This window comes from Piliocolobus tephrosceles, chromosome 18 (assembly GCF_002776525.5).
Source record: "Piliocolobus tephrosceles isolate RC106 chromosome 18, ASM277652v3, whole genome shotgun sequence".
Taxonomy (NCBI): domain Eukaryota; kingdom Metazoa; phylum Chordata; class Mammalia; order Primates; family Cercopithecidae; genus Piliocolobus; species Piliocolobus tephrosceles.
In genome coordinates this window covers 57,733,147-57,758,055 of record NC_045451.1, presented here as the reverse complement: position 1 = coordinate 57,758,055, position 24,909 = coordinate 57,733,147, and the positions used below count along the sequence as shown (strand labels likewise).

Genomic DNA, 24,909 nt, shown 5'->3' with positions numbered 1-24,909 from the left:
TCTAATTCTTCCAAACTCAATTCCCATTCTTTTAGATACAAGATGTAAATAAAAGGTACAGCCAGAAAATTGACGACCCCTCAAAACACCTATTTCATTTCGATTACCTATGCTGATAATCCTCTAGGGATAAGGCACTGGTGTCACTTCAGATGACTTCTCCATTCATTATTGATGCCTTAACCTTATCTCTTAGCAACCAAGCTACAGATTACAAGTAGTTTTAAAGGAAACCTACTGACCAGGAAAGGTATCACTATGGTTGCATTATTTAAACTCTGAAATCTGCAGTGAAGTCATAAAGGGCAGCAAGTCAAGCTATGCATGCTCCCCGTCCTGGCAGCAATTTTAACAGAATGACAGTCTGTTAACAGCAATGTAAAAAGTTTCACCTAAAAAAGTACAGTGCCTTTAAGGCACATGTCCATCTCATCAGAACATATCTACAAAGGCATTTGACAGTATTACTACGGCAGACATAAACTACCAACACAAAGTAAGTCAGCAAATAACAATACTATTTCTATTGTTAAAAATCATAATTTCAAAACCTTACATCTTAAAAAAAAAGTTCTTAATAAAACTTGTATGACATAGATAGCTATAAAGGTCAGGTTACATTTTCCTGTTTACCTCTAAGGATTTCTTCAAGTCTACGGCAGAAACCGTATCTTCCTCCTCCTCATCAGTCAGCTGGTCCTGGGAACAGTAGTGAGTGCTGTAAGCAGAATGTTCTTCTATTGCTTCCAGCCAGTCCTGAAATCATGCAAGGATTTAAACGAGAGTGAAAAGCATTTTTATTCCAAAGAGATAATATTACAATGATATCATAAGCATAAAATGTACCTAGTGAAATAAATATTATGGCCTCAAAAAGGAAAGCAAAGTAACCAATAATGAAACAGCAATGTGGGTCTCTTGTTCGTGATATGTCTGGATAAAAGCTTTTCCTAGTACTTTAAAAAAATCATCTATAAGTTTACATATTCATGAATGTTAATATTCAAACACATTACAGAAATTAAATAACGAGAGAAAACTTTGTCACTTAAAATTATAGGTTCTCGTGACTGCGTGCGTGGCTCACGCCTGCAATCCCAGCACTTTGGGAGGCCGAGGCGGACGGATCATGAGGTCAGGAGACCGAGACTATACTGGCTAACATGGTGAAACCCCGTCTCTACTAAAAATGCAAAAAATTTTCCAGGCATGGTGGCGGGTGCCAGTAGTCCCAGCGACTCGGGAAGCTAAGGCAGGAGAATGGCATGAACCCGGGAGGCAGAGCTTGCCGTGAGCCGAGATCATGCCACTGCACTCCAGCATGGGCGACAGAGTGAGACTCTGTCTCAAAAAAAAAAAAAAAATTATAGGTTCTCGTTTTCAATATTAAGAACCTGTCATTTTATAACTTAACAGAATAAGTTACTATATCGTAATGGATCCAGATACACAGTTTTACTAACTTACAATCAAATTAGAAGCACAAGAAACTAAGGTCATGTTAAAACAGCCAATACTTGCCCTGATGCTTTAACTTTTACTCTATTTTTAAAATAACAGTGATTTCACAGAAAAGAATGTTTGGCCTAAAAGCACCCTATCTTACTTTTTCCTCATTTTCTTACACTATACTCAGGGTCAGATCTTACCATTTTATGAAATGTTGGGAGAGTCATGAGTTAGATTGTTTAGGGTTCTTTGCAGGGCCAAAGTTTACCACTTTGGAAAATAGATTACTTAACCTCTTACATAGTTTACCAAAAAATCAAGATATGTTTATGAACACTGCTTTAATTTTTATTATTTATTTATTTTTATTATTATACTTTAAGTTACATATGTATACATGTGCCATGTTGGTGTGCTGTACCCATTAACTCGTCATTTACATTAGGTATATCTCCTAATGCTATCCCTCCCCGCTCCCCTCTCCCCACAATAGGACCCAGGGTATGATGTTCCCCTTCCTGAGTCCAAGTGATCTCATTGTTCAGTTCCCACCTGTGAGTGAGAACATGCAATGTTTGGTTTTCTGTTCTTGTGATAGTCTGCTGAGAATGATGGTTTCCAGCTGCGTCCATGTCCCTACAAAGGACACAAACTCATCCTTTTTTATGGCTGCGTAGTATTCCATGGTGTATATGGGCCACGTTTTCTTAATCCAGCCTGTCACTGATGGACATTTGGGTTGATTCCAAGTCTTTGCTATTGTGAATAGTGCTGCAATAAACATACGTGTGCATGTGTCTTTATAGCAGCATGATTTATAATCCTTTGGGTATGTACCCAGTAATGGGATGGCTGGGTCAAGTGGTATTTCTAGTTCTATATCCTTGAGGAATCGCCACACTGTTTTCCACAATGGTTGAACAAGTTTACAGAACACTGCTTTGATTTAAAAGAATAAGAATAGGCCTGCCGCAGTGGATCACACCTGTAATCCCAGCACTTTGGGAGGGCAAGGTTGGCAGATAACATTCGAGACCAGCCTGGCCAACATGGTGAAACCCCATCTCTACTAAAAATACAAAAATTAGCCAGGCATGGTGGTACACGCCTGTAATCTCAGCTACTCGGGAGGCTGAGGCAGGAGAATTGCTTGAACCAGAAAGGCAGGGGTTGCAGTGAGCCAAGATCAAACCAGTGCACTCCAGCTTGGGTGACAGAGCAAGGGAGGCTCTACCTCAAAAAAAAAAAAAAAAAAAAAAATAAATATATAAAAAAATATAATATATATAAATAAACAAACAAACAAGCAAACAAACAAATGAAAAAGAAAAGGGCCGGGCGTGGTGGCTCATGCCTGTAATCCCAACACTTTGGGAGGCTGAAGTGGGTGGATCACAAGGTGAGGAGGTCAAGACAAGCCTGACGAATGTAGTAAAACCCCGTCTCTACTAAAAACACAAAAATTAGCGGGGTGTGGTGGCATGCACCTGTAATCCCAGCTACTCAGGAGGCTGAGGCGGGAGAATCACTTGAACTGGGGAGGCAGAGGTTGCTGTGAGCCAAGATCCCACCACTGCACTCCAGCCTGGGCAATAGAGCAACTCTGTCTCAAAAAAAAAAAAGAAAAAAGAAAAAAAAGAAAGAGAAAGAAAAGAAAAGAATAGGGATACTCCATTAAGTGACTGCACCATAAGTATTGGTCAAGTAAATCCCAATTTTCTAGCTTGCTGCTATTGTTTAATTTATCACATAGGAAGGCTGAGTCTGCACTGTAATGAGTGTCTTGTAGTCCAGGTTCTGTCACTCACAAGCCGCCTGGCCTTGGGAAATCACTTCAATCTTACAATCCTTAGTTTCCTCACCTATAAGTTAAGGTGTAGACCTGTCATTTACATTAAAAGGATGCCCCTTACATTCAGAGAATTAAAATTGAAAAACAAATTACAAACAGAAAATACCTGCAGGTACATTTTGATAAATAACTAATTCACATACTAACTTTTAAAAGCTTCATTTAAAAAGTACAATCAGGCCGAGCATAGTGGCTCACGCCTGTAATCCCAGCACTTTGGGAGGCTAAGGTGGGCGGATCGCCTGAGCTCAGGAGTTTGAGACTACCCTGGGCAATGTGGTAAAATCCCGTCTCTGCTAAAATACAAAAAAAAAATTAGCCAGGCGTGTTGGCACGCGCCTGTAGTCCCAGCTACTCGGGAGGCTGAGGCATGAGAATCGCTTGAGCCTGGGAGGCAGGGGTTGCAGTGAGCCGAGATCGCACCACTGCACTCCAGCCTGGGCTACAGAGTGAGACTCTGTCTCAAAAAAACAAATAAATAAAAATAAAAAATAAAATAAAAAGTACAATCGACAAGATTTTGGATGTTACCATTGAACCTATGTTATATTCTCCGTGTCTTTAAATGTCCTGTACGTTTTAGGAAAGATACATGAATCCATAAGATTACCTCTCTTGACTGTTGAAGGCTATTCTTAGGAACCCGGAAGCCATGAATGGTGTCATCAAAGCATTTAATAAAGAAGAGGCAGCTATCGGTGGATTTTACCTTGGATATAAAAAAGTCAGTAAGACAACATTCATTCACATAAAAGAGGATCCTAAAATTATCTATACATAAAATTTAAAGTACTCACATGACTTAAGGATACCCAGTTGAACACTTAAATATTGATAGATAAAAATTGGAAAAAAAAATAGATTACAGTGGAAGTATCAAATGCACTGTAGTCTACCTATATCGGGTCTGGCTCTCAACTTCTTAGTAACTCAACATAAATACTCTGGTTCATCTGGTATGTCATTTCACTTTTATCCTTTCTTAAGTATAACTTAATATGCACTTGGGTTATAAAATCGTTTAGCTACCACAGTTCCCATTTTTTATTACCTTTTTGTTTGAGCTGAGTATAAAATAATCAGCAGTAGATAAGGTTGATAAAGAACGAGAAAAGGGAGAGAGTAAGAAGAATCAGAAATAATTATGGGTTTTAAAATAAAAATTTGGCATGAAAAGGATTTTAAGTCATTTATGCCAGAGGTTGCAAAACGTTTTGTGAAAAATCAGACCTTGGTGATGACCTTGAGCAGTAGGATATACATAACTCCCACAAGCTTAGCATTCCAATAATGGAACACCAGGCATAAATGGGTTAAGAATGGAAAAAGGTAGATTTCTTCAAGACCCTATCAGAGGCCCCCCACCTCTGTAGTTGGTGTAAAGGTGTAGCAACAACACCTTTATAGTGCGGAAAACAACTCTAAAACCTGGATACAGAAGAAAAGGCAATCACATGGAGGAACCTGGACCTGAACAAAAGCTGACAGACTCCGACAGGGAGTCACGCTCTCTGGAGGAAAGGGGCCAAGGAGCTGTGGAAGTAAGTTCCCACGCCTCAGGTTTTGCACCTGGGACTAAGCACAGTCCACATGGTGACAGGACAGCAGCAAGGGCACAAGTGGAAACCCCTGTCTCTGGACATTAGTAAAGCAAACCTGGGAATCCATAAGCACTAAAGAGAACAGGGGAATCCCCCAAGGGAAAGAGACAGAGAGGGGGTCCCCAGATTCTGTCTACTACTCACATCTCTGACTCATGAGCCACACACACATGGAAGCAGCTCATATAAACACAACCTATCTGAACTGAGTCCGGAGCCACTGCCCAAGACACACAGTTCATGATCCAAACCAAGCCAAGGAAAGGACTTGCTGCAACGGACAATACTTAACAGAGAGAAACAACAGAATCCAAAATCTCCAGAACTCAACATTCATAATATTAAGAGTACCATCCAAAAGTACCTGGCATTCAGGCTGGGTGTGGTGTCTCATGCCTATAATCCCAGCAATTTGGGAGGCCAACGGAGGAGGATTGCTTGAGGTCAGGAGTTCGAGACCAGTCTAGCCAACATGGCAAAACCCCATCTCTACCAAAAAATACAAAAATTAGCCAGGTATAGTAGCGTTCACCTGCAATCCCAGTTACTCAGAAGGCTGAGGCAGAGAATCGCTTGAACCTGGGAGGTGGAGGTTGCAGTGAGCTGAGATTGTGCCACTGCCCTCCAGCCTGGGTGAGAGAGTGAGACTCCATCTCAAAAAAACAAAAACAAGAACAAAACAAAACCCAGAATTACCTTACATGTGAAGAAGCATAAAAGTAGACGGCATTCACAAAAGAAAAATCTAATTAAAAGGCAAAAATTGCCAGAATGGGTAATAGGAACTAAAACATATGCTATCTCCAAGAGACAGAAAATAAATATAAAGATACAGATAGGCTGAAAGTAAATTGATAGGAAAAAGACACCATGTGAACAGTAAACATAAGAAGGCCAAAGTAGTTACGTTCATATCAGACAAAATAAATTCTGAAACAAAATGTATTACAAGAGATAAAGAGGGCCACAAAACAATAAAAGGATCAATTAATCGAGAAGACAACAATCATAAGTATGTTATCAATAACAGAGAAGGAAATGCAACATTCCACAAGCATAGTTGGACACTTTCACATCCCTCTTTCACCAATTGATACAACCACTAGGCAAAACCAAGACACAAAAGATCTGAACACTATCAACCACCATGACTGAATTAATATTGATAGGACCCTACAACCAACAATAATAGCCAAATACACATTCTTTTCAAGTGCATGTACTAGGATATTTCACAATCAAATAAGCCTGAGTAAATCTGACAAATATTTTTGGACAATCCATCTCTCATTCCATAATACATGGAGATAAATAAAAGTTGACTATATTTTAAAATTTTGTTCAAAATGGAGATGCCACGACGTTACTTGTTCTCAAATAAAAATATATACAAGTGCTTTCTACAGCATTCCACGGAACCCCAAGATTTTACAAGGCTGTATAAATGATTTGGGTCAGTCACTTGAAGAACTGATTTCACAGAGGAGCAAATGATCCATGTTTCATCCTACCGTGCATACTGCTTGAGTCAGGTGTTTGCATCCCTGGCGATAAATATTATGAACGGCATCGGGCCTTCAAAATAAAGATGAAATTATTAAGACAAAAGGAAAAGAGATAAGTGAAAAATATTAATATTTCAAAATTTATACAGTGAAATTTGTTAAGTGTAAAGATCATAATACTTACTGTTTCCTATACCACGAAAGGACTCCATGCTCTAACACTACCCAGAATAATCTCCAGCCAAAAAATCTTGAACTCTAAGGGAAAAATAACAAAGATTTCCCAAGCTGACACATCTAGATTCAAATAGTTGACTGATAAAAAGTAATTAAGTGATGACAGTCATATTTGAGTCTTTAGACAGTAGTACTGAACATTAAAAAAAAATGATCAAACATGAACTTAGGTACTAAGTGCAGTAATGAAAACATACCACTACAGGGTGACAGGAACAGCAGAAATGCCATACTGATAAGATCAATGATGATTACAGTTTATGGTTCTGACAAAACTGTTCAGGGATTATTTACAGAAAATATACCAGTTGTGGGCTTCAAAGACAATTTCCTCAAAGTCATGAATGAATGTCTAAAAAAGAAAATTATCCTAAATTTATCTTATACAATATAAGCATACAGATACATAAATAGATAAAGGGATTGCGTGCAAATGCAAAAGAATTATGTGCTCTTCCATGGTTAATTCTAGAAAACAGGATTCTCTAAAATGTAGCAAGTATTAGGACCAGAAAAATTTTATATATGTACCACGTGATAATTCAAATATCAATTTTCTTCTAAGTCTTCCATGGTTTGATGTTCCTAATAAAAATAATACTGTAATTCTTTGATCTAGCAAGAAAAAAATGTATTTTCCCCCCATTCCTTTTCATAAGAACTTAGTCACCTAAAAGTGACTCATCAAAACCAAAAAAACACCTAAAAGTGACCATGACAGAAAAGTAACTGCTACAACCAGTGGAAGCCTCTTGAAATCCAATAGTAGAAAAGTGGTTTGCCAGGTGCGGTGGCTCACACCTGTAATCCCAGCACTTTGGGAGGCCGAGGCGGGTGGATCATGAGGTCAGGAGTTCAAGACCAGCCTGGCCAAGATGGTGAACACTTGTCTCTGTTAAAAATACAAAAATTAGTCGGGCGCGGTGATGGGCGCCTATAATCCCAGCTACTTGGGAGGCTGAGGCAGGAGAACCACTTGAACCCAGGGAGGGGAGGTTGCAGTGAGTACACCACTGCACTCTAGCCTGGGCGACACAGCAAGACTCTGTCTCAAAAACTAAAACTAAAAATAAAAAATAAGTGGTTTACATTATAAGATCCAAGAGCGATTAAATCACATATACTTCAGAAATGATTTTTAAAAAGTTTTAAACAGAAATAGAGCACCTGAGAATTATTCTTTACAGTTATATAATTAAAAAACCACCCCAACCTACCTTCCAGAGAGGGCCCTCATATCGTTTCAGTGCTTTGTAGATGACCTGTCAAAAACATGTTTTCATGAAAAATGCATCTACATATTTCACACATTCAAAATTTTTTTCTAAAAATTATTAGATAAATTTAATTCATTACTCTGTACCTTATTAACAAGAATGTGTTTCATTTCAGCACCCTGGGCAAGGTCAAGAGGTTTCTGATCTGTGTAAAATACAAAGAAAAAAGCCATCAACATCTTAAATGTACTATAACCATCAATGCTGTAACTGCAGCATCTAATATTCCTTCATTTTTCTATTGCCTATATCTTTTTCTTTTCCCCAAAAATTACCTACCAGAGAGAGGTTGCTGACCTCCCTTTTGGTCGCTATTAAGCCAGGAAATCAGATTAACTTCGCAACAAATTATCATGAATCACAAATTTGTGGCTTAAACAATACACATTTATTATCTTACAGTTTCAGAGATCAGAAGTCTGAAATCCATTTCACCGGGCAGAAATTAACATGTGGACAGAGCTGCATTCCTTCTGGAGGCTCTAAGGGAAACAGTTTCCTGCCTTTTCCACTTCTATCAGCCAACTGCATGACTTTACATGGGGTCTCTTCCATCTCCAAAGCACATTATTGCAACCTCTGCTGCCAGCATTCTGTTCTCTCTCTCTATACAGGCCTCCCTCCTATCAGGAACCTTGTAATTACATAGGTCTACCTGGATAATTCAGGATTTTCCCTCATCTCAAGATACATAACTAATCACAAATTTGGGGTCTACTGTAGCTGACCCCAGCTACACTTCAGCCGCCATGCTGCATAACGGGGAGCAGAGATGGCTCACAAGCTGAGGGTGTGATGGTCCACAATTTAGGACAAAAGAAAACAGTGACAATGGAGAATAAAGCCAGCAAGCTATCAATGTTAGTTTTTCCAACCTTACACATGCACATTCCACGTTTTGCCAAACAACAACAAAAACGGAATTTGTCTTATCAAAGTTATTCATTGAGTACTGAAGTGAGCCGGACATTAAATGAAGGACAAAAGGCAAAAAAAGAAAAAAAAAGAAAAGAAAAAAACCCACAAATATATCAAACCATCTCCTAACCTCAAATAGCTTATTATTAGAGAAACAAAAGCTACCTATGAAAATTAGAACAGTTCTTTCAAAACAACATATCAATGAGAACTCTGGAACTGTTTATGCAGTAAGGTGATATATTCTATCAGATAACTTTTTAGGCCAGGCGCAGTGGCTCACACCTGTAATCCCAGCACTCTGAGAGGCTAAGGTGGAAGTATGGCTTGAGGCCAGAAGCTTAAGACCAGCATGGGTAACATAGTGAGAGACCTTATCTCTACCAAAAAAAAAAAAAAAAATTTAATTAGCCAGGCACAGTGGCATGTGCCTGCAGTCCCGGCTACCACTGCACTCCAGACTGGGTGACAGAGTGAGACTCTGTCTCTAAAAACAAAAAGGGGTGTGGGGTTGGTTTAAAATACTACTATTTACTATTTTTATAAATACCAAACACCTGGTATGTGTTGGCAATTTTTTTTTTTTTTTTGTATGAATATCTCCTAATGAGGGTCTGTTATGTACCGATTACTATTTTAGGCACTGAGGATTCAGCAGTGAACATAACAGAAAAAATACTGGGGGGATGGGAAAGCACTGAAGGCCGGGAAAGACAGATGATAAATTAATTTTAAAAGACATAGCAGACAATGAACCACGGTAAGCCCACACTTTTTTAAATAAATGATTTGACAGAGTGATTGGGATACCACTTTAGATTGGAAAATGAGGGGTTGATCAGGGAAGGCCTCTTTGAGGAAGGGAGTCTATGTTGAAAAGAAGGATCCAGCCTTGTGAAAATACAGGGAAGGACATTCTACCAGAGGGAACAGCTGATGCAAAGGCTCTGAGGTAGGAACAATTCAGCAGGCAAGAGAAAGTCAGAGAGGCACACAGAAGCCACATCACACAAGGGGTTTGTAGGCCAGACTTTCGTAAGCCAGCATAAGGAGTTTGAGTTTTATTCTAAATAGGAAAAAAAGCCACTGAAGGGTTTTAAGTAAGAGTAACATGATCTGACTCATGTTTAAAACTCTATTAAAGTGTTAAAAAATTATAATATTGGCTGGGTGCAGTGGCTTATGCCTATAATCCCAGCACTTTGGGAGGCCAAGGTGGGCGGATCACCTTAGGTCAGGAGTTCGACACCAGCCTGGCCAACATGATGAAACCCCATCTCTACTAAAAATACAAAAATTAGCAGGGCATGGTGGCAGGCGCCTGTAATCCCAGCTACTCTGGAGACCGAGGCAGGAGAATCACTTGAACCTGAGAGGCGGAGTTGCAGTGAGCCGAGATCGTGCCATTGCACTCCAGCCTGGGGGACAAGAGTGAGACTTTGTCTCAAAAATAATAATAATAATAAAAATAATAATAAAAATAACTGGGAAAATATTAACTTTGGCTGTTTCATGATTTTGATAAATTACTAGATTACTAATAGGATGATGCTATTGTGCTGTTTAATATCCCTATTGAGATAGAAAGTAACATACCATACAATTTATTCCCTTAAACTGCACAAATTCAATGGTTTTTATAGGTGCACAGTTTTGCAACTATCACATGCTTGTGGTTTTTCTTAAAGGGTGCCCTTATTTTTTACTAATATACTGAACTACAGATGTTCCCCAACTTACAACAGTTTGACTTAATGGTTTTTCAACTATCACAGCTCACCACAGCCTCGACCTCTTGAGCTCAAGTGATCCTCTCACCTCAGCCTCCTTAGTAGCTGGAACTACAGGCACGTGTCATCACACCTGGCTAATTTTTGTGGGTTTTTCTTTTTTTTTTTTTGTAGGAATGGGGTTTCACCAGGTTGGTCTCAAATTCCTAGGCTCAAGCGATCCACCAGCCTCAGCCTCCCAGAGTGCTGGGATTATAGGTGGGAGTTACTGCACCTGGCCTTAAGTGTATTTTCAACTTACAATGGGTCTATGGGGACGTGGCCCCACAGTTAGTTACGGAACACTGGGTATGTACAAATAAAATGGCATGGCAGGCCGTCTCTTTCCAGTTCTTCCCAGAATTGGGAAAAGCTGGGTTGACAGGGTATAAAAAAGAAAAACAAATAAATTTTTAAAAAACAAAAAGAAAGAGACGGCATGATGTCTAGAATTGCTTCACAGTAATTCAGGGAGTGGGAAGAGATACAGAGTTGCCATTATTGCTAAGTTCTGGAGGAGGGTGATGGGTTCATCAATTAATCATGCTATTTGATTTCTTAAGCTTTGACAATTTCCATGTTTTTTTTTTTTAAAAGGTCACTCTGGCTGTGCCATATGGCTTATAAACATGGGCAAAAGAAATGTAGAGAGGCTAATTACAAAGAGATGGCAATAGTGCAGGTAAAGGATACTGGTGGTTTGGACTAGAAGGTCAGTAGTAAAATGGAGATCATTTTAATATAGAGAGAAGTATGTGGCTTTTCCTTTTTTTTTTTTGAGATGGAGTCTTGCTCTGTCGCCCAAGCTGGAGTGCAGTGGCGCCATCTCGGCTCACTGCAAGCTGCGCCTCCCGGGTTCACGCCATTCTCCTGCCTCAGCCTCCTGAGTCGCTGGGACTACAGGCGCCCGCCACTACACCCGGCTAATTTTTTTTTTTTTTTTTTTTTTTTTTTTTTAGTAGAGACAGGGTTTCACCATGTTAGCCAGGATGGTCTCCATCTCCTGACCATGTGATTCACCCGCCTCGGCCTCCCAAAGTGCTGGGATTACAGGCGTGAGCCACCACGCCCGGCCTTATATGTGGCTTTAAGATTTATTTTGGAGGAAGATTTATAGAGCTGCTGATGGGGAACCCAGGGCTGGTGATATATTAATTCTTCAGTGGGGAAAAAATCTTTTTAAAACATTAACCAAAAAATGAATATTCAGTTTAGTTTTTCTGCCTAGCACATAGGAACATGTCTTACAAAGGACTGCCAATTCTGTGTTATTTTCATTATATCTACAGGGCACTTTGGAGAAATTATTTCTTTAGGCAGAGAGATAGACAACACTATGATTTCTTTCATAGAATTCTGCCCTGATACCAAAAATAAATTCTGAGCTCCTGCCAACTAGATGAAATTCCAGGCCAGAGACCTCATTTCTGTATTCGATGCCTAAAATGCCTGGCACACAGTAAGAATTCAATAAAATGCTTTTGAACTAAATGAAATAGCCTCCTAGATGGAATCTAGATGGGTTCCATTACCAGTTAAAAAATACACTACCTCTCTTACCAACCACAACAAAATACAGTGAAAAACAGGAATGATGTAATATTTAAAAGTTTGCATAACAAAGATTTGTCCCTTAATGAGAAAACTCAATGAAGATGCCAATTCTCCTTAAATTAATTTACATAGGATGTAATTTCAATTAAATCCCAATGAAGAGCAGAAAATTATTTTAAATGCCATCTGGAAGAATAAACAGATAAGGATGTCAAAGAAAATCCTTAAAAATGGTAAGGGGAAATCTCACACATTAAAACATTATAATCATCAAAAGTGCAATACTATCTAAAAAACTTTTTTAAATGCACTACTGTCAAAAGAAGAGACAGATGAGTGAATGAAAAACAATAAAAAATACACAAAGAGGCCAGGCACCGTGGCTCATGCCTGTAATCCCAGCACTTTGGGAGGCTGAGGTAGGTGGATTGCTTGATACCAGGAGTTTGAGACCCACCCAGCAAGCATGACGAAACCCCATTTCTACTAAAATTACAAAAATTAGCCAGGTGCGGTGGCGCATGCCTGTAGTACCAGCTACTCAGGAGGCTGAGGTGCGAGCATTGCTTGAACCTCGCAGGCAGAGGTTGCAGTGAGCCAAGATCACACCACTGCACTCCATCCTGGGCGACAGAGCGAGACTATCTATTTAAAAAAAAAAAAGAGGCCGCACGCAGTAGCTCATGCCTGTAATCCTAGCACTTTGGGAGGCCGAGGCGGGTGGATCATGAGGTCAGGAAATCGAGACACCATCCTGGCCAAGATGGTGAAACCCCATCTCTACTAAAAATATAAAAATGAGCTGGGCATGGTGGTGCGCACCTGTAATCCCAGCCATTTGGGAGGCTGAGGCAGGAGAATTGTTTGAAGCTAGGAGGTGGACGCTGCAGTAAGCCAAGATCACACCACTGCACTCCAACCTGGGCAACAGAGCAAGACTCTGTCTCAAAAAAAAAGAAAAGAAAGAAAGAAAAGGAATTCTTAGAATGTATGAGAAAGGCATGACAAAATAATGGAAAAGGAAAGATTACTCGATAAAGGGTATAAAGGTAAGGGATTGACAAGTTGAGACTCCCACATCCTAACACACACTCTCACATTCACTTTCCTGCTCAAAGCCCTCCAACCACATTCACACACCACCAAGCTCCTGCTCACAGCCAACCAGGCCCTGGAGGCCTGGGCCTCTGGCTGCTCTGATGCTATCCATTCTTCTCCAGCTCACCCTGCTCTGGGCACACTGGCAGCTTTCCTTTTCCTCAGTGTGCCACGTGTTCTTCTACTTCAGAGCTTTTACACTGGCTTTCTGTTTTCCTTGAATGCTCTTCTGCCAGAAATCCTCAGGGCTCACTCCTGCACTCAACTCAGCTGTTTGCTCAAAGTTGCTTAAAGAGCGCTTCCTTTATATCCCTTCTAAGATACCCCCCACCCTACCATCACTCTCTAGCCCTTTCAACCTATTTTATTTTCCTGCACCTCACGGCCTGATAGCACATATGCATTTATTTGTTGTCTATCTCCTCGCACCAGAATATGAGCTCAAGAGCATGGAGACTTTTGGGCTCTGTTCAGTGTTGGGCCTCCAGCACCTAGGACAGTTCTTGGCACACAGTGGAGGCGCAGCATTGCTGAATGAATGAATGTGATTAAACTGGGAGGAAAGAGAATTAAACATTTACCAAATCTCTACCTAAGCTCAGAAGTCTTAGAAGAAATCAAAGAGATGCATTAACCAATTTGATTAAAAATTTTAAATATTCTTGCTTTTATTTTTTTAATTTTAATTTTAATTTTTTTTTTCAGAGATGGGTCTTGCTGTGCTGCCCAGCCCACAAACTCCTGGGCTCAAGCAATCTTCCTGCCTTGGCCTCCCCAAAGTGCTGGGATTACAGGCATGAGCCACCATAGCCAGCCCCTTGTTTTTTAAAAAAGAAAAGAAAAAAAAAAGACTAGGACATTTTCACTTAAAAAAAAAATACAGAATTGTTCTTATCACTAGACTTTTGAGTGAAAAAATTATGTTATATCCTCATGAAGTACTGGGGACAATGTGGAAAAGCTGTTGATGCTTCATAAAAGTGGAATTTTAATAGGCCAACTCTATTTACAACCTGTCAACTAAAATGAAGAGACACTTTCTGAGGTGTCTGCTAGTCCTCATCCATTCACCTCTCTGTCCCTATCCACATTCCCAGGAGGAGGCCCTGGCAGCCATCTCTGTACCACACGTCCTGCCCCTAAAGTCCCAAGTGGCCACACTAGGCACAGACGCCTGACACAAGCAGGTACTAACACATTATCTCCCGCTGAAATGTAACACTGAGGTTGAGATATTGTGATCTCCTAAGTGGAGTCACGGGGCAGCCATCTTCCATTATGTATACTGGAAAATAAAACAGCTGGTCTGCTAGAAGACATGGTCAGACCACGCAGTGAGAGACAGACACACACAAGGCAGCCATCATGGTTCCTAACAGTTTTCTGGTTCCCAGTTCCATCCCATCTGATGCCTAATGCCATTTCCAGCTTTGGAATATCATGAAATGCCTGTGTATTCGTCTATGAGTAATATATAACTTTTATTTTGCTTATATTCTTAAGGTAGTATCTATTATTTAAAACTTTAAGAGAAATATGTTACTATGGAACATTAACAACTAAAACTAAAACATGGACAACTAAAAACTAAATCTTTGGATGTTTGGGTTAGAAGTGATTATATACTTTTCTACTGTTTTTGTTTTCCTCATTGCAACTATAACAAGCATTAGCTTTACAATTTTTAAAAAATGTTCTAAAATAGACCTGAAAATAGATTAGGAGGATGCCAAAGTAACTGTGACTATGCTTTGGTAATTTGTGTTTTTTTTTTTTTTTTTTTTTTATTTTTGAAGATTTTTTTAATGTTTTTCTTTTGGGTGTTTTTTTTTTTTTTTTTTTTGGAAACGGAGTCTTGCTCTGTCACCCACGCTAGAGTGCAGTGGCACAATCTTGGCTCACTTCAACCTCCACCTCCCAGGTTCAAGCAATTCTCCTGCCACAAACTCCTAAGTAACTGGGATTACAGGCGTGCTCCACCATGCCCGGCTAATTTTGTATTTTTAGTAAAGACAAGGTTTTACCATGTTGGCCTCGAACTCCTGACCTCAAGTGATCTACACCCCCATGGCCTGCTAAAGTGCTGGGCTTACAGGAGTGAGCCACTGCACCCAGCCTTTGATTGATTGATTGATTTTATTTTTTTTAAGAGGGAGTCTGACTCTGTCACTCAGACTGGAGTGCAGTGGCACGATCTCGGCTTACTGCAACCTCCATCTCCTGGGTTCAAGTGATTCTTCTGCCTCAGCCTCCCAAGTAGCTGGAAGTACAGGCACCTGTCACCATACCCGGCTAATTTTTATATTTTAGTAGAGACAGGGTTCCATCATGTTGGTCAGGCTGGTCTCGAACTCCTGACCTTAAATGATCTGCCCACCTCAGCCTCCCAAAGTACTGAGATTACAGGCTTCAGCTACCATGCCTGGCCTGATTTTTAAAAATTATTCTCTTTCAGAAGATGCCATTCTGACTTCTGTCAAAAAAAATTTAATAGCTTTAACAGGAATGTTCAACTTTGGTTACTAATATAAACTATAGAGTAAATATACCTTTGAATACCAATAGTAACTTTTCACTATTTACAAGGGAAGTTTTTTTTCCATTTAGACTGGTATTTGTATGAAACTATATTAATTCTTATTCATTTGGACTCTTCTGAATCTACATTTTTGAAGGAAAAATCATTATAAAATGCCACACAGAAAAACTGCTCAAGTCTTTGGCAAACTGGTAAAGACACTAGAAATCACATTTTCTTTTTTTGTTATTGTTGTTGAGATGCACTCTGTCGCCCAGGCTGGAGTGCAGTGACGCCTCACTGCAACCTTCACCTCCCAGGTTCAAACAATTCTTCTGCCTCAGCCTCGCGAGTAGCTGGGACTACCAGGCATGTGCCACTACGCCCAGCTAATTTTTTGTATTTTTTTTTTTTTTTTTTTTTTTAGCAGAGACAGGGTTTCACCGTGTTAGCCAGGATGGTCTCGATCTCCTGACCTCGTGATCCGCCCACCTCGGCCTCCCAAAGTGCTGGGATTACAGGTGTGAGCCACTGCACCTGGCCAAAATCTCACTTTGACATCATTTTTTGCTTTTGTAACTCCTAGTTTATCCTTTTCCATTGACTGCCTTCACACCTCTGTCGAAAATTAAATCACCGTACTTACGTGGGTTGATTTCTGAATTCTCTCCAGCTCCACGAACCTGTATCGGTCTTAGGGATACAAAGAAAGGCTCTCTGGGGAAGCAGAGTTTGAGCTAGCTCTTAAAGCAAGACTAGGGTTTACCAGATGGACAAGAAAGACAAGAGCACTTCTGGCAGAGAATAGTATGTGCGAGGTGAGGACAACGCAGTGAACCAGAGAGCCTCTGGGACAGCTCGCTATGTGTAGAGCTACACTGTCCAATATGGCGGACAGTAATCACATGCGGCTACCCAGTGCTTGACATGTGGCTAGTCCACACTGAGATGTGCTGTAAGCGCAGAAATACACACCAGATTTCAAAGACTTAGTATCAAAAAAGGAACGTAAGATCTCACTGATAATTATTGTTTACCAATTATATGTTGAAATGGCATTGTGGATATATTACTTTAAATAAAACACATAACTACAATTAATTTCACCTTTTTTCACTTTTAACACGGCTACTAGAAACCTAAAGTTACCTATGTGACTCCCGTCATATTTCTATTCGACAGTGAGAGTCTCGAGCATAACAGCCAGTCAAGCAGGGGATCTCTAACCAATTTTCTTTCTCCTTTCCACTTCTACTGATGTCAGTAAAGCTCAGGTCCTAGCTAGACATAGTGGCATGCATCTGTGTTCCCAGCTACTTAGGAGGCTGAGGCAAAAGGGTCACTTGAGCTCAGAGTTTGAGGCTGCAGTGAGCGAAGATCGCACCGCTGCACTCCAGCCTGAGCAAAAGGGTGAGACCCCATCTCTAAGGAGAAAATTTTTAAAAGAGATTGGGCACAGTGGCTCCCACCTATAATCCTAGCACTTTGGGAAGCTGAGGCGGGCGGGCCACCTGAGGTCAGGAATTCGAGACCAGCCCGGCCAACATGGCAAAAGCTCATCTCTACTAAAAATACAAAAATTAGCTGGGTGTGGTGGCGCATGCCTGTAATCCCAGATTCTCAGGAGGCTGAGGCAGGAGAATCACTTGAACCCAGGAGGTGGAGGTTGCAGTGAGTCGAGATCGTGCCACTGCACTCCAACCTGGGTGACAGAGTGAAACTCTGTCCAAAAAAAAAGAACAGTATGCCCCGCTAGCCGTATGTAATACGAATCAAGTCACTGAGTTGTCCATGGATATAACATACCAGTTAATTTTAATTACATATAAAATATATATTAACTGAATATATAAAATTAAACATAGGTACACCGGCCTGCCTTGTGATGAAGGCTAATGATTTATGACTACACACGTATGGTCAATCCTCATTATTTATGTATTCCATATTTGCATATTTGCCTATTGCTAAAATTCACTTGTAACCCCAACGTCAATATTCACACAGTTTCTCAGTCACTCACAAACATGCCCAGAGTGGTGAAAATGTGGGTTGCCCAGTGCTCATTTTCCCAGCTAAGGTAGAAGAAGGTGATGCCTGGCCTTCTTGTTTCATTCTAGAAGCTCTCCTACTATAAACAAATGTCCTTGTCATGGTCTATTTAGGGTCACACTTTCCACCCTTTGTGCTTTTGTTGGTGACTTTGCTGTTTAAAATGGCCAGGCACGGTGCCAAGTGGCCAGGCATAGTAGTTCACACCTGTAATCCCAGCACTTTGGGAGGCTGAGGTGGGCAGATCATTTGAGGCCAGGAGTTGGAGACCAGCCTGGCCAACATGGTGAAACCCCATCTCTACTAAAATTACAAAAAAACCAGCCAGGCATGGTGTACTACAGGTACATACCTGCAGCCCCAGCTACTCGGGAGGCTGAGGCAGGAGAATCACTTGAACCCAGGAGGAGGAGGTTACAGTGAGCTGAGATGGTGCCACTGCACTCTAGCCTGGGCGACAGGGAGAGACTCTGTCTCAAAAAAAAAAAAAAAAAAAAAAAATGGCCCCAAGCATTGTGCTGAAGTGCAGTCTAATGTATCTCAGTGGAAAAGGCTGTGATGTGCCCTATGAAGAAAACTTCACTCAAGTGTGAGCTATGATGCTATTGGCTATGAGTTCAATGTGAATGAGTCAACAACATGTATTAAATAGAAACAACAACAAAAAAAAAAAAAACAGAAAAAACCATAAGGTTTCATAATGATCAATTCATGAAAATGTTGAGACCTGAGGTTTGCAGGAACCTAATCTTGTATTTTCCTCTAGGAACAATAGTTCAGTGTTCCCTAATTCAGTGCTGGTGGCAACTCTATAGAATACAGATACTGCAAATAACAAACCTTACAGTTTAACAAAGGCTGGATACTGAAACAAAACAATTTTATATAGCATTGCCTTCATTTTATAGTTTCAAAATGGCCAACAGTGGTTTTCACCAACATGCTTACCATTTTTGTTCTTCAGATTAGGGTCTGCTCCACTTCTTAGAAGCTTTAAGGCACATTGTTTATGGGCCCGGTAAGCTGCACAATGCAAGGGTGTATTTCCTAACTGATCCGAACAGTTAACATCAGGAGGACTGGGCCTGTTGAGCTAACAATTAAAAAAATGCAATGCAGAATTATATATCAAAGATAGACTTTCTCTCATAATTCACAGGAAGGTGTATCAGCAGAGCCTGAAGAATAGCCAAGCTCCTTGGCATCTAGGCTGTTAGTGGTTTCTTGCTCACTAAACCAGCCAACCCTGCCACTCCTATGCTTATTCTGAGATGCCCTGAGATAGCTCTCAGGTCTGTGTCCAGGTCTCAAACCCCTCTGACAACAGACACTCTGCACTGTGCCAGCGCCATCTCGCACACCTCGGACACTAAGATTTCACAATGATTTACTTGCCCCTACCAGCCTTGTAATTCACACTTGTGACAGCAGAATCAGTCTGCCAGTATTTCAGGGGAGTTAAAACCATAAATGTTAAATGTGTAAATGTCAAGGTTCTACTGAATTTGTTGTTCCCAACTTATTGCTTTAGAAGCTTCTTTATATAGCTTCCATTTCACAAAATTTAAAAACTGCTTTAGGCACTATACTTAGAAACCAAAGAGGCCTTTTCAAATGAGCTGAAATAACTTTAAAGCAAATGGCAGTGCTTCAGTCATGAATTCAGAACAAATTTAGAGTTTCATGTTTAATGAGACTGTGAAGGAATGGAAACTCAAAGTAGGTCTTCTGAGGGGGGCGGGGCGGGGAACAGGCAAACGTTTCAGTCTAATGTGGTGTAAGTATTCCAAAATATTGTCCCTTCTTTGCATAGTTCCTTCCAGAAGTGTAGCATTCCTCCCAGAAACTACTGCTGATCAAAACTAGAAAGACTTATTCCTTTATAGGGTCCTAATTATTATGTTTCAATTGGCTTAATCACAAAATGTGTATAATATATATATATAAGTTGTCCTTACATTAACTATTTACCATGAAAAATCAGATTCTTATCCATCAGGTTTTCAGGGGGACTGGGATGGGTATAAATCAGAAATCCAGAAAAATATCACCATTTAAAATGTGTCCTGCTTCAACTATCACCATGCTGAGTGTTTTTAGATATTTAAGAACTTTGGTTCTATTATTGTGATCTCTGGAGTTCTTGGTTCCACAATTCAACTAAATTATGTACTTAACATTAAGTAAAAATTTTCCTGAAGTATAAAGAAAGACTGCTTTTTGTCTTTTGGGGTTTTTTTGTTTGTTTTACCAGAGCTGTGAGTTCTGTTGTTTTGCCTTCTCTTGCTGCTGCTAGAAGTAATTCTTCAAGCTTTCTTTGTTGAGTCCTTTCTACAGCTGCAAAAGAAAAGTACTTATTATCCACTGCTAGTCAGGATCAAATTACAAATTCATTATAAAGAATAAAGTGATCATGATGAGAAAAACCAAAATGTTTTGGATTGTAATTCAAATGCAGTTAAAATGTATTGTTATTACCTTACAAGTCGGATTATAGAGTTCTGTTTATTTCAGGTTTGGATGAATTTGGGTTTTTAATTCAGAAGTCTTTAAGTATTTTACTCACTAACAATCACCATCAAAACTAATTATGGATTACTTTTATGTACTGAAATACTATTAAATATGTGCCTTGGAAAGGTAGATAAGTGGGGTTCATAGCTTCCAGAACCTTAGAATGTGAAAAATAACAAGAAATAGCATGGATAGACGTACACATCATATAAATATATGCAGACATATCAATTTATTTATAAATTGCCACATTAAAATATAAAATTTATGTATGTATGTATGTATATATGTTGAGAAAGTCATCTGTCCATAACTTTACTTTAGCCAGGATGACCTGAAAAACCTTTTATAGTTCCTCTTTTGCAGCCTCTGCACAGGACACTGTAGATGTATATTTAGTGGGATCACCAAGCCTGTCACCCTGTCACCCAGGCTGGAGTGCAGTGGCACAATCATAGCTCATTGCAGCTTCAAACTCCTGGGCTCACACGATTCTCCTGCCTCAGCCTCCCAAGTAGCTGGGACCACAGGTGTACACCACCACACCTGGCGAATATTTTTATTTTTTGTAGAGACGGGGTTCTTACTTGTTGCCCAGACTGGTCTCAAACTCCTGGCCTCAAGCAATTTTCCTGCATCGACTTTTCAAAGCACTGAGAGTATAGGCATGAGCCGCCTTGCCTATTTTTATATCTTTAACAAATACTTTAGCACTTACTACATGCCAAGTGCTATTCAAAGCTCCTTAAAAATACTAACTCATAAAATCCTCATTAACTACTCTGAGGTAGGTGTTGTTATTATATTGATTTTTACAGACAAAGGAACTGAGGCACCAAGAGGTTATGGAATTTAACCAAGGTTGTACAACCAGAAGTGGAGGAGCTGGGATTTGAACTCAAGCAGGCTAGTTCCAGAGTCCGTGCTCTTATCACTATGCTTTCTCTGAAGTCATACTTACAGCAAAAGAGCAACTGGTAATCTGACTTGTGTAAGAGTCTGGAATATGTAAGTAAGATCTAATTTCTGCTAGATCTGAATTCTATTTTGGTTTATAGAAAGGAAGTGCTTTCAGAGAAAGGCTTGGTGATCCCACTAAATATACGTCTACAATGTCCTGTGCAGAGGCTGCAAAGGAGAAACTATAAAAGGTTTTTCAGGTCATCCTGGCTAAAGTCAAGTCATGGATAGAGAAGCAGGTAGGGGAGCCAGGTGACTGGGGAAATAGATGAACATTCGTTAACAGTAATCACTATGTGCTAAATGCTGTTTAAGAGTCTACACGTACCATTGCATTTAAACTACAGGGAACACATATATTGAATCCAGGAATTGCTGAAACTAGTTTACCTTTGTCTTAAGAAATGACTAACATTGCTATATACCATCATCTTCTTTACCCACATTTTTATTTCCACACCCAGACTCTACCTCAGAAGACAGCCAAGCCTCTCTGTAGACTGTGCATGGCTTCTGCTGAGCCAAGCCTCTCTGTAGACTGTGCATGGCTTCTGCTGAGCCAAGCCTCTCTGTAGACTGTCCATGGCTTCTGCTGAGCCAAGCCTCTCTGTAGACTGTCCATGGCTTCTGCTGAGCCAAGCCTCTCAGTAGACTGTGCATGGCTTCTGCTGAGCCAAGCCTCTCTGTAGACTATCCCTGGCTACTGCTGAGCCAAGCCTCTCTGTAGACTGTGCATGGCTTCTGCGGCTGGGATGCACTGTCTTCGATCTTTCCTCCCACTGGTTCTACGGCTGCTGAACTAGGAACTCTTTGAGAACAGTGACATCTCCCATACCTTTCGTACATCCCTCCACCACTGCATGTATCACTCTGACCTGTAATTTATCCCTCTGTAATCTTGAAGCCAGGTACTTGGTCTTTTTTTGTATGGTTTTGTTTTGTTTTTGTTTTTATGTTTTGAGACAGAGTCTTGCTCTGTCACCCAGGCTGGAGTGCAGTGGTGCGATCTCAGCTCACTGCAAGCTCCGCCTCCCGGGTTCACACCATTCTCCTGCCTCGGCCTCCGGAGTAGCTGGGACTACAGGCACCTGCCACCATGCCTGGTTAATTTTTTTGTGTGTGTTTTTAGTAGAGAGGGGCTTTCACTATGTTAGCCAGGATGGTCTCGATCTCCTGACCTCGTGATCCACCTGCCTCAGCCTCCCAAAGTGCTGGGATTACAGGCGTGAGCCACCGCGCCCGGCCAGGTACTTGTTCTTATCTGTATAACCAAAGCATTTATGACAGAGTCTGGCACAATGCATAGCTGGTCAATAAATATGCGTTGAATATTCAAATAATGCTTAATATTTGTTCCAGGTTTTAGGGAAGGAAAAGAAAAGATACTCTATTGTTTCTTTCTAGGTTGTCTGGGCTCATAAGTGAAGGAAAATGGCAGGGATTTGGAGTTGAAAATACTATATATGTTCTTAGATTATGTTCCTGTCCTGTATTCTTTCAGGACCCTGAAACAACACTGCTGATTACATCAATGAAAAGCAAATATTCTAGTCTGGGTGGTCAGGCTTCTAGAATGCTCACAATGTTCTACTTGTAGATGTGGATGCTGTTTACAGAGATGTACTCCACAGAAACAGTTCTAAAGGAGCTATACATTCATGATGTGAACTTTTCTGCATATACTTTATATCTCAATATTCTTAAAGCAAATGCTACAGATCCAAAAAATATTTGTCCTATAAGATTTAAATTTAGTATCACTCTAAACTGTCTTTCTTTTCCATCAGAATCAAGTACGTAAGGATCTTATAAGTCACAAAGTCTACCTCTGCCCTGACTGATGCTTACATACATGCAGAGAATAGGCTGAATAGTAGTACACTTGAAATGCAGGACAGCACCTGGAAAATATCTTTCATTCATGATAAAAATCATTACTTTGCAACCACTAATCAATGATTAGGGCAAATATTATCAATGAATGCTAAAACCACTGAGTAGAAGTTTATTGGTAAATAGGGTATTTCCATTGTCTCAATTTTTCTCCCTGTAGGTCATTTATTAATTACAAAGGGAAAAGATGCCCTTACAGTGGATCACAAAGTGATCAGAGCTAACATCACCGATAATGAAACAAAGTGACATTATGTGCCTCCTAATAGGATGCACTGGCATGGGATATAAACTCACCTACATAATGTTTCTGACAGAAATACATATCCTGAATCTAATCACAAGAGAAAAAACAAAATCAAGGGCCATTCTACAAATAATTCCACAACCGTTTTCCTCTTCAAAAAGGTCAATATCGGCCAGGTGGCAAGGCTCACACCTGTTAACCCCAATACTCTAGGAGGCCAAATTAAGAGAATCACTTGAGGCCAGGAGCTCCAGACCAGCCTGGGCAATATATTGAGGCCTTGTCTCTATAAAAACAAAACAAAATAAAATAAAAAATGAATAAAATAAAATAATAACATAACATAAGCCAGGCATGGTGGTGCATGCCTATAGTCCTAACTAATTGGGAGGCTGAGGCAGGAGGATCACTTGAGCCCATGAATTCAAGGCTTCAGTGAGCTATGATCACACCACTGCACTCCAGCCTGGGTGACAGAGTGAAATTCTGTCTCAAAAAAAAAAAAAAAAAAAAAATCAGTATCAAGATAAGGGCTGAGGAGTTGTTTCAGATAAAAGGAAATGAAAGAGATGATGTCACAATTAAATGCAATGTGAGGTTCTGGATTAGATCCTAGATTGGAGGGGAAAATGCTACAAAGGACATTATTTGGACAACAGGCTAAATCTGAATATAAAAATATATATTAGACAATATTATGTTAATTTTCCTGAAATTGAGCACTATATTGTGATTATGTACGAAAATAATCCTTGTCCTTAAGAGATACTGAAGGCCGGGTACAGTGGCTCATGCCTATAATCCCAGCACTTTGGGAAGCCGAGGCGGGAGGATCACGAGGTCAGGAGACCGAGACCATCCTGGCTAACATGGTGAAACCCCATCTCTACTAAAAAAAAAATACAAAAAAAATTAGCTGGGCCTGGTGGTGGTTGCCTGTAGTCCCAGCTACTTAGGAGACTGAGGCAGCAGAATGGTGTGAACCCAGGAGGCGGAGCTTGCAGTAAGCTGAGATTGCACCATTGCACTCCAGCCTGGGCAAAAGAGTGAGACGCTGTCTCAAAAAAAAAAAAAAGAGAGAGATACTAAAGTATTTAGGGGTGAAGTATCACTATGTTTGCAAATTACTCTCAAATAGTTCAACAAAAAAATTAAAAGTAAATAAATAACAAAATATTTAACAGTCTAAACCAGATGTGGCAAAATGTTAATAATTGGTGAATTTGAGTGAAGGACATACAAATGTTTACTGTAGTATTCTTGAAACTTTCCCATTGGTTAGACATTTTTCTTTTCTTTTCTTTTTTTTTTTTTTTGAGACAGTCTCACTATTGGCCAGACTGGACCACAGTGGTGTGATCTTGGCTCACCGCAACCTCTGCCTCTCGGGTTCGAGTGATTCTCCTGCCTCAGCCTCCTGAGTAGCTGGGACTACAGGCACGTGCCACCATGCCTGGCTAATTTT

The 24,909-nt window shown here is 40.2% G+C and overlaps 1 protein-coding gene across 3 annotated transcripts in view; it reads right to left on the bottom strand.

Moving 5' to 3' along the window:
* OSBPL1A (oxysterol binding protein like 1A) overlaps window positions 1-24,909 on the bottom strand; it is a 231,032-nt gene that overhangs the window by 146,518 nt on the left and 59,605 nt on the right. For 2 of the 3 annotated variants that reach the window (XM_023207765.2, XM_026456023.2), the window contains exons 6-13: window positions 20,082-20,167; window positions 18,779-18,923; window positions 8,008-8,066; window positions 7,862-7,906; window positions 6,592-6,665; window positions 6,414-6,477; window positions 3,912-4,010; window positions 634-756 (exon numbers count right to left, since the gene is read on the bottom strand). In XM_023207765.2, the coding sequence (XP_023063533.1) occupies window positions 634-756; window positions 3,912-4,010; window positions 6,414-6,477; window positions 6,592-6,665; window positions 7,862-7,906; window positions 8,008-8,066; window positions 18,779-18,923; window positions 20,082-20,167 (695 nt within the window). Of the gene's footprint in view, window positions 1-633; window positions 757-3,911; window positions 4,011-6,413; window positions 6,478-6,591; window positions 6,666-7,861; window positions 7,907-8,007; window positions 8,067-18,778; window positions 18,924-20,081; window positions 20,168-24,909 lie in introns of those variants that run through there. The other variant, XM_023207766.1, reaches the window with a different exon arrangement.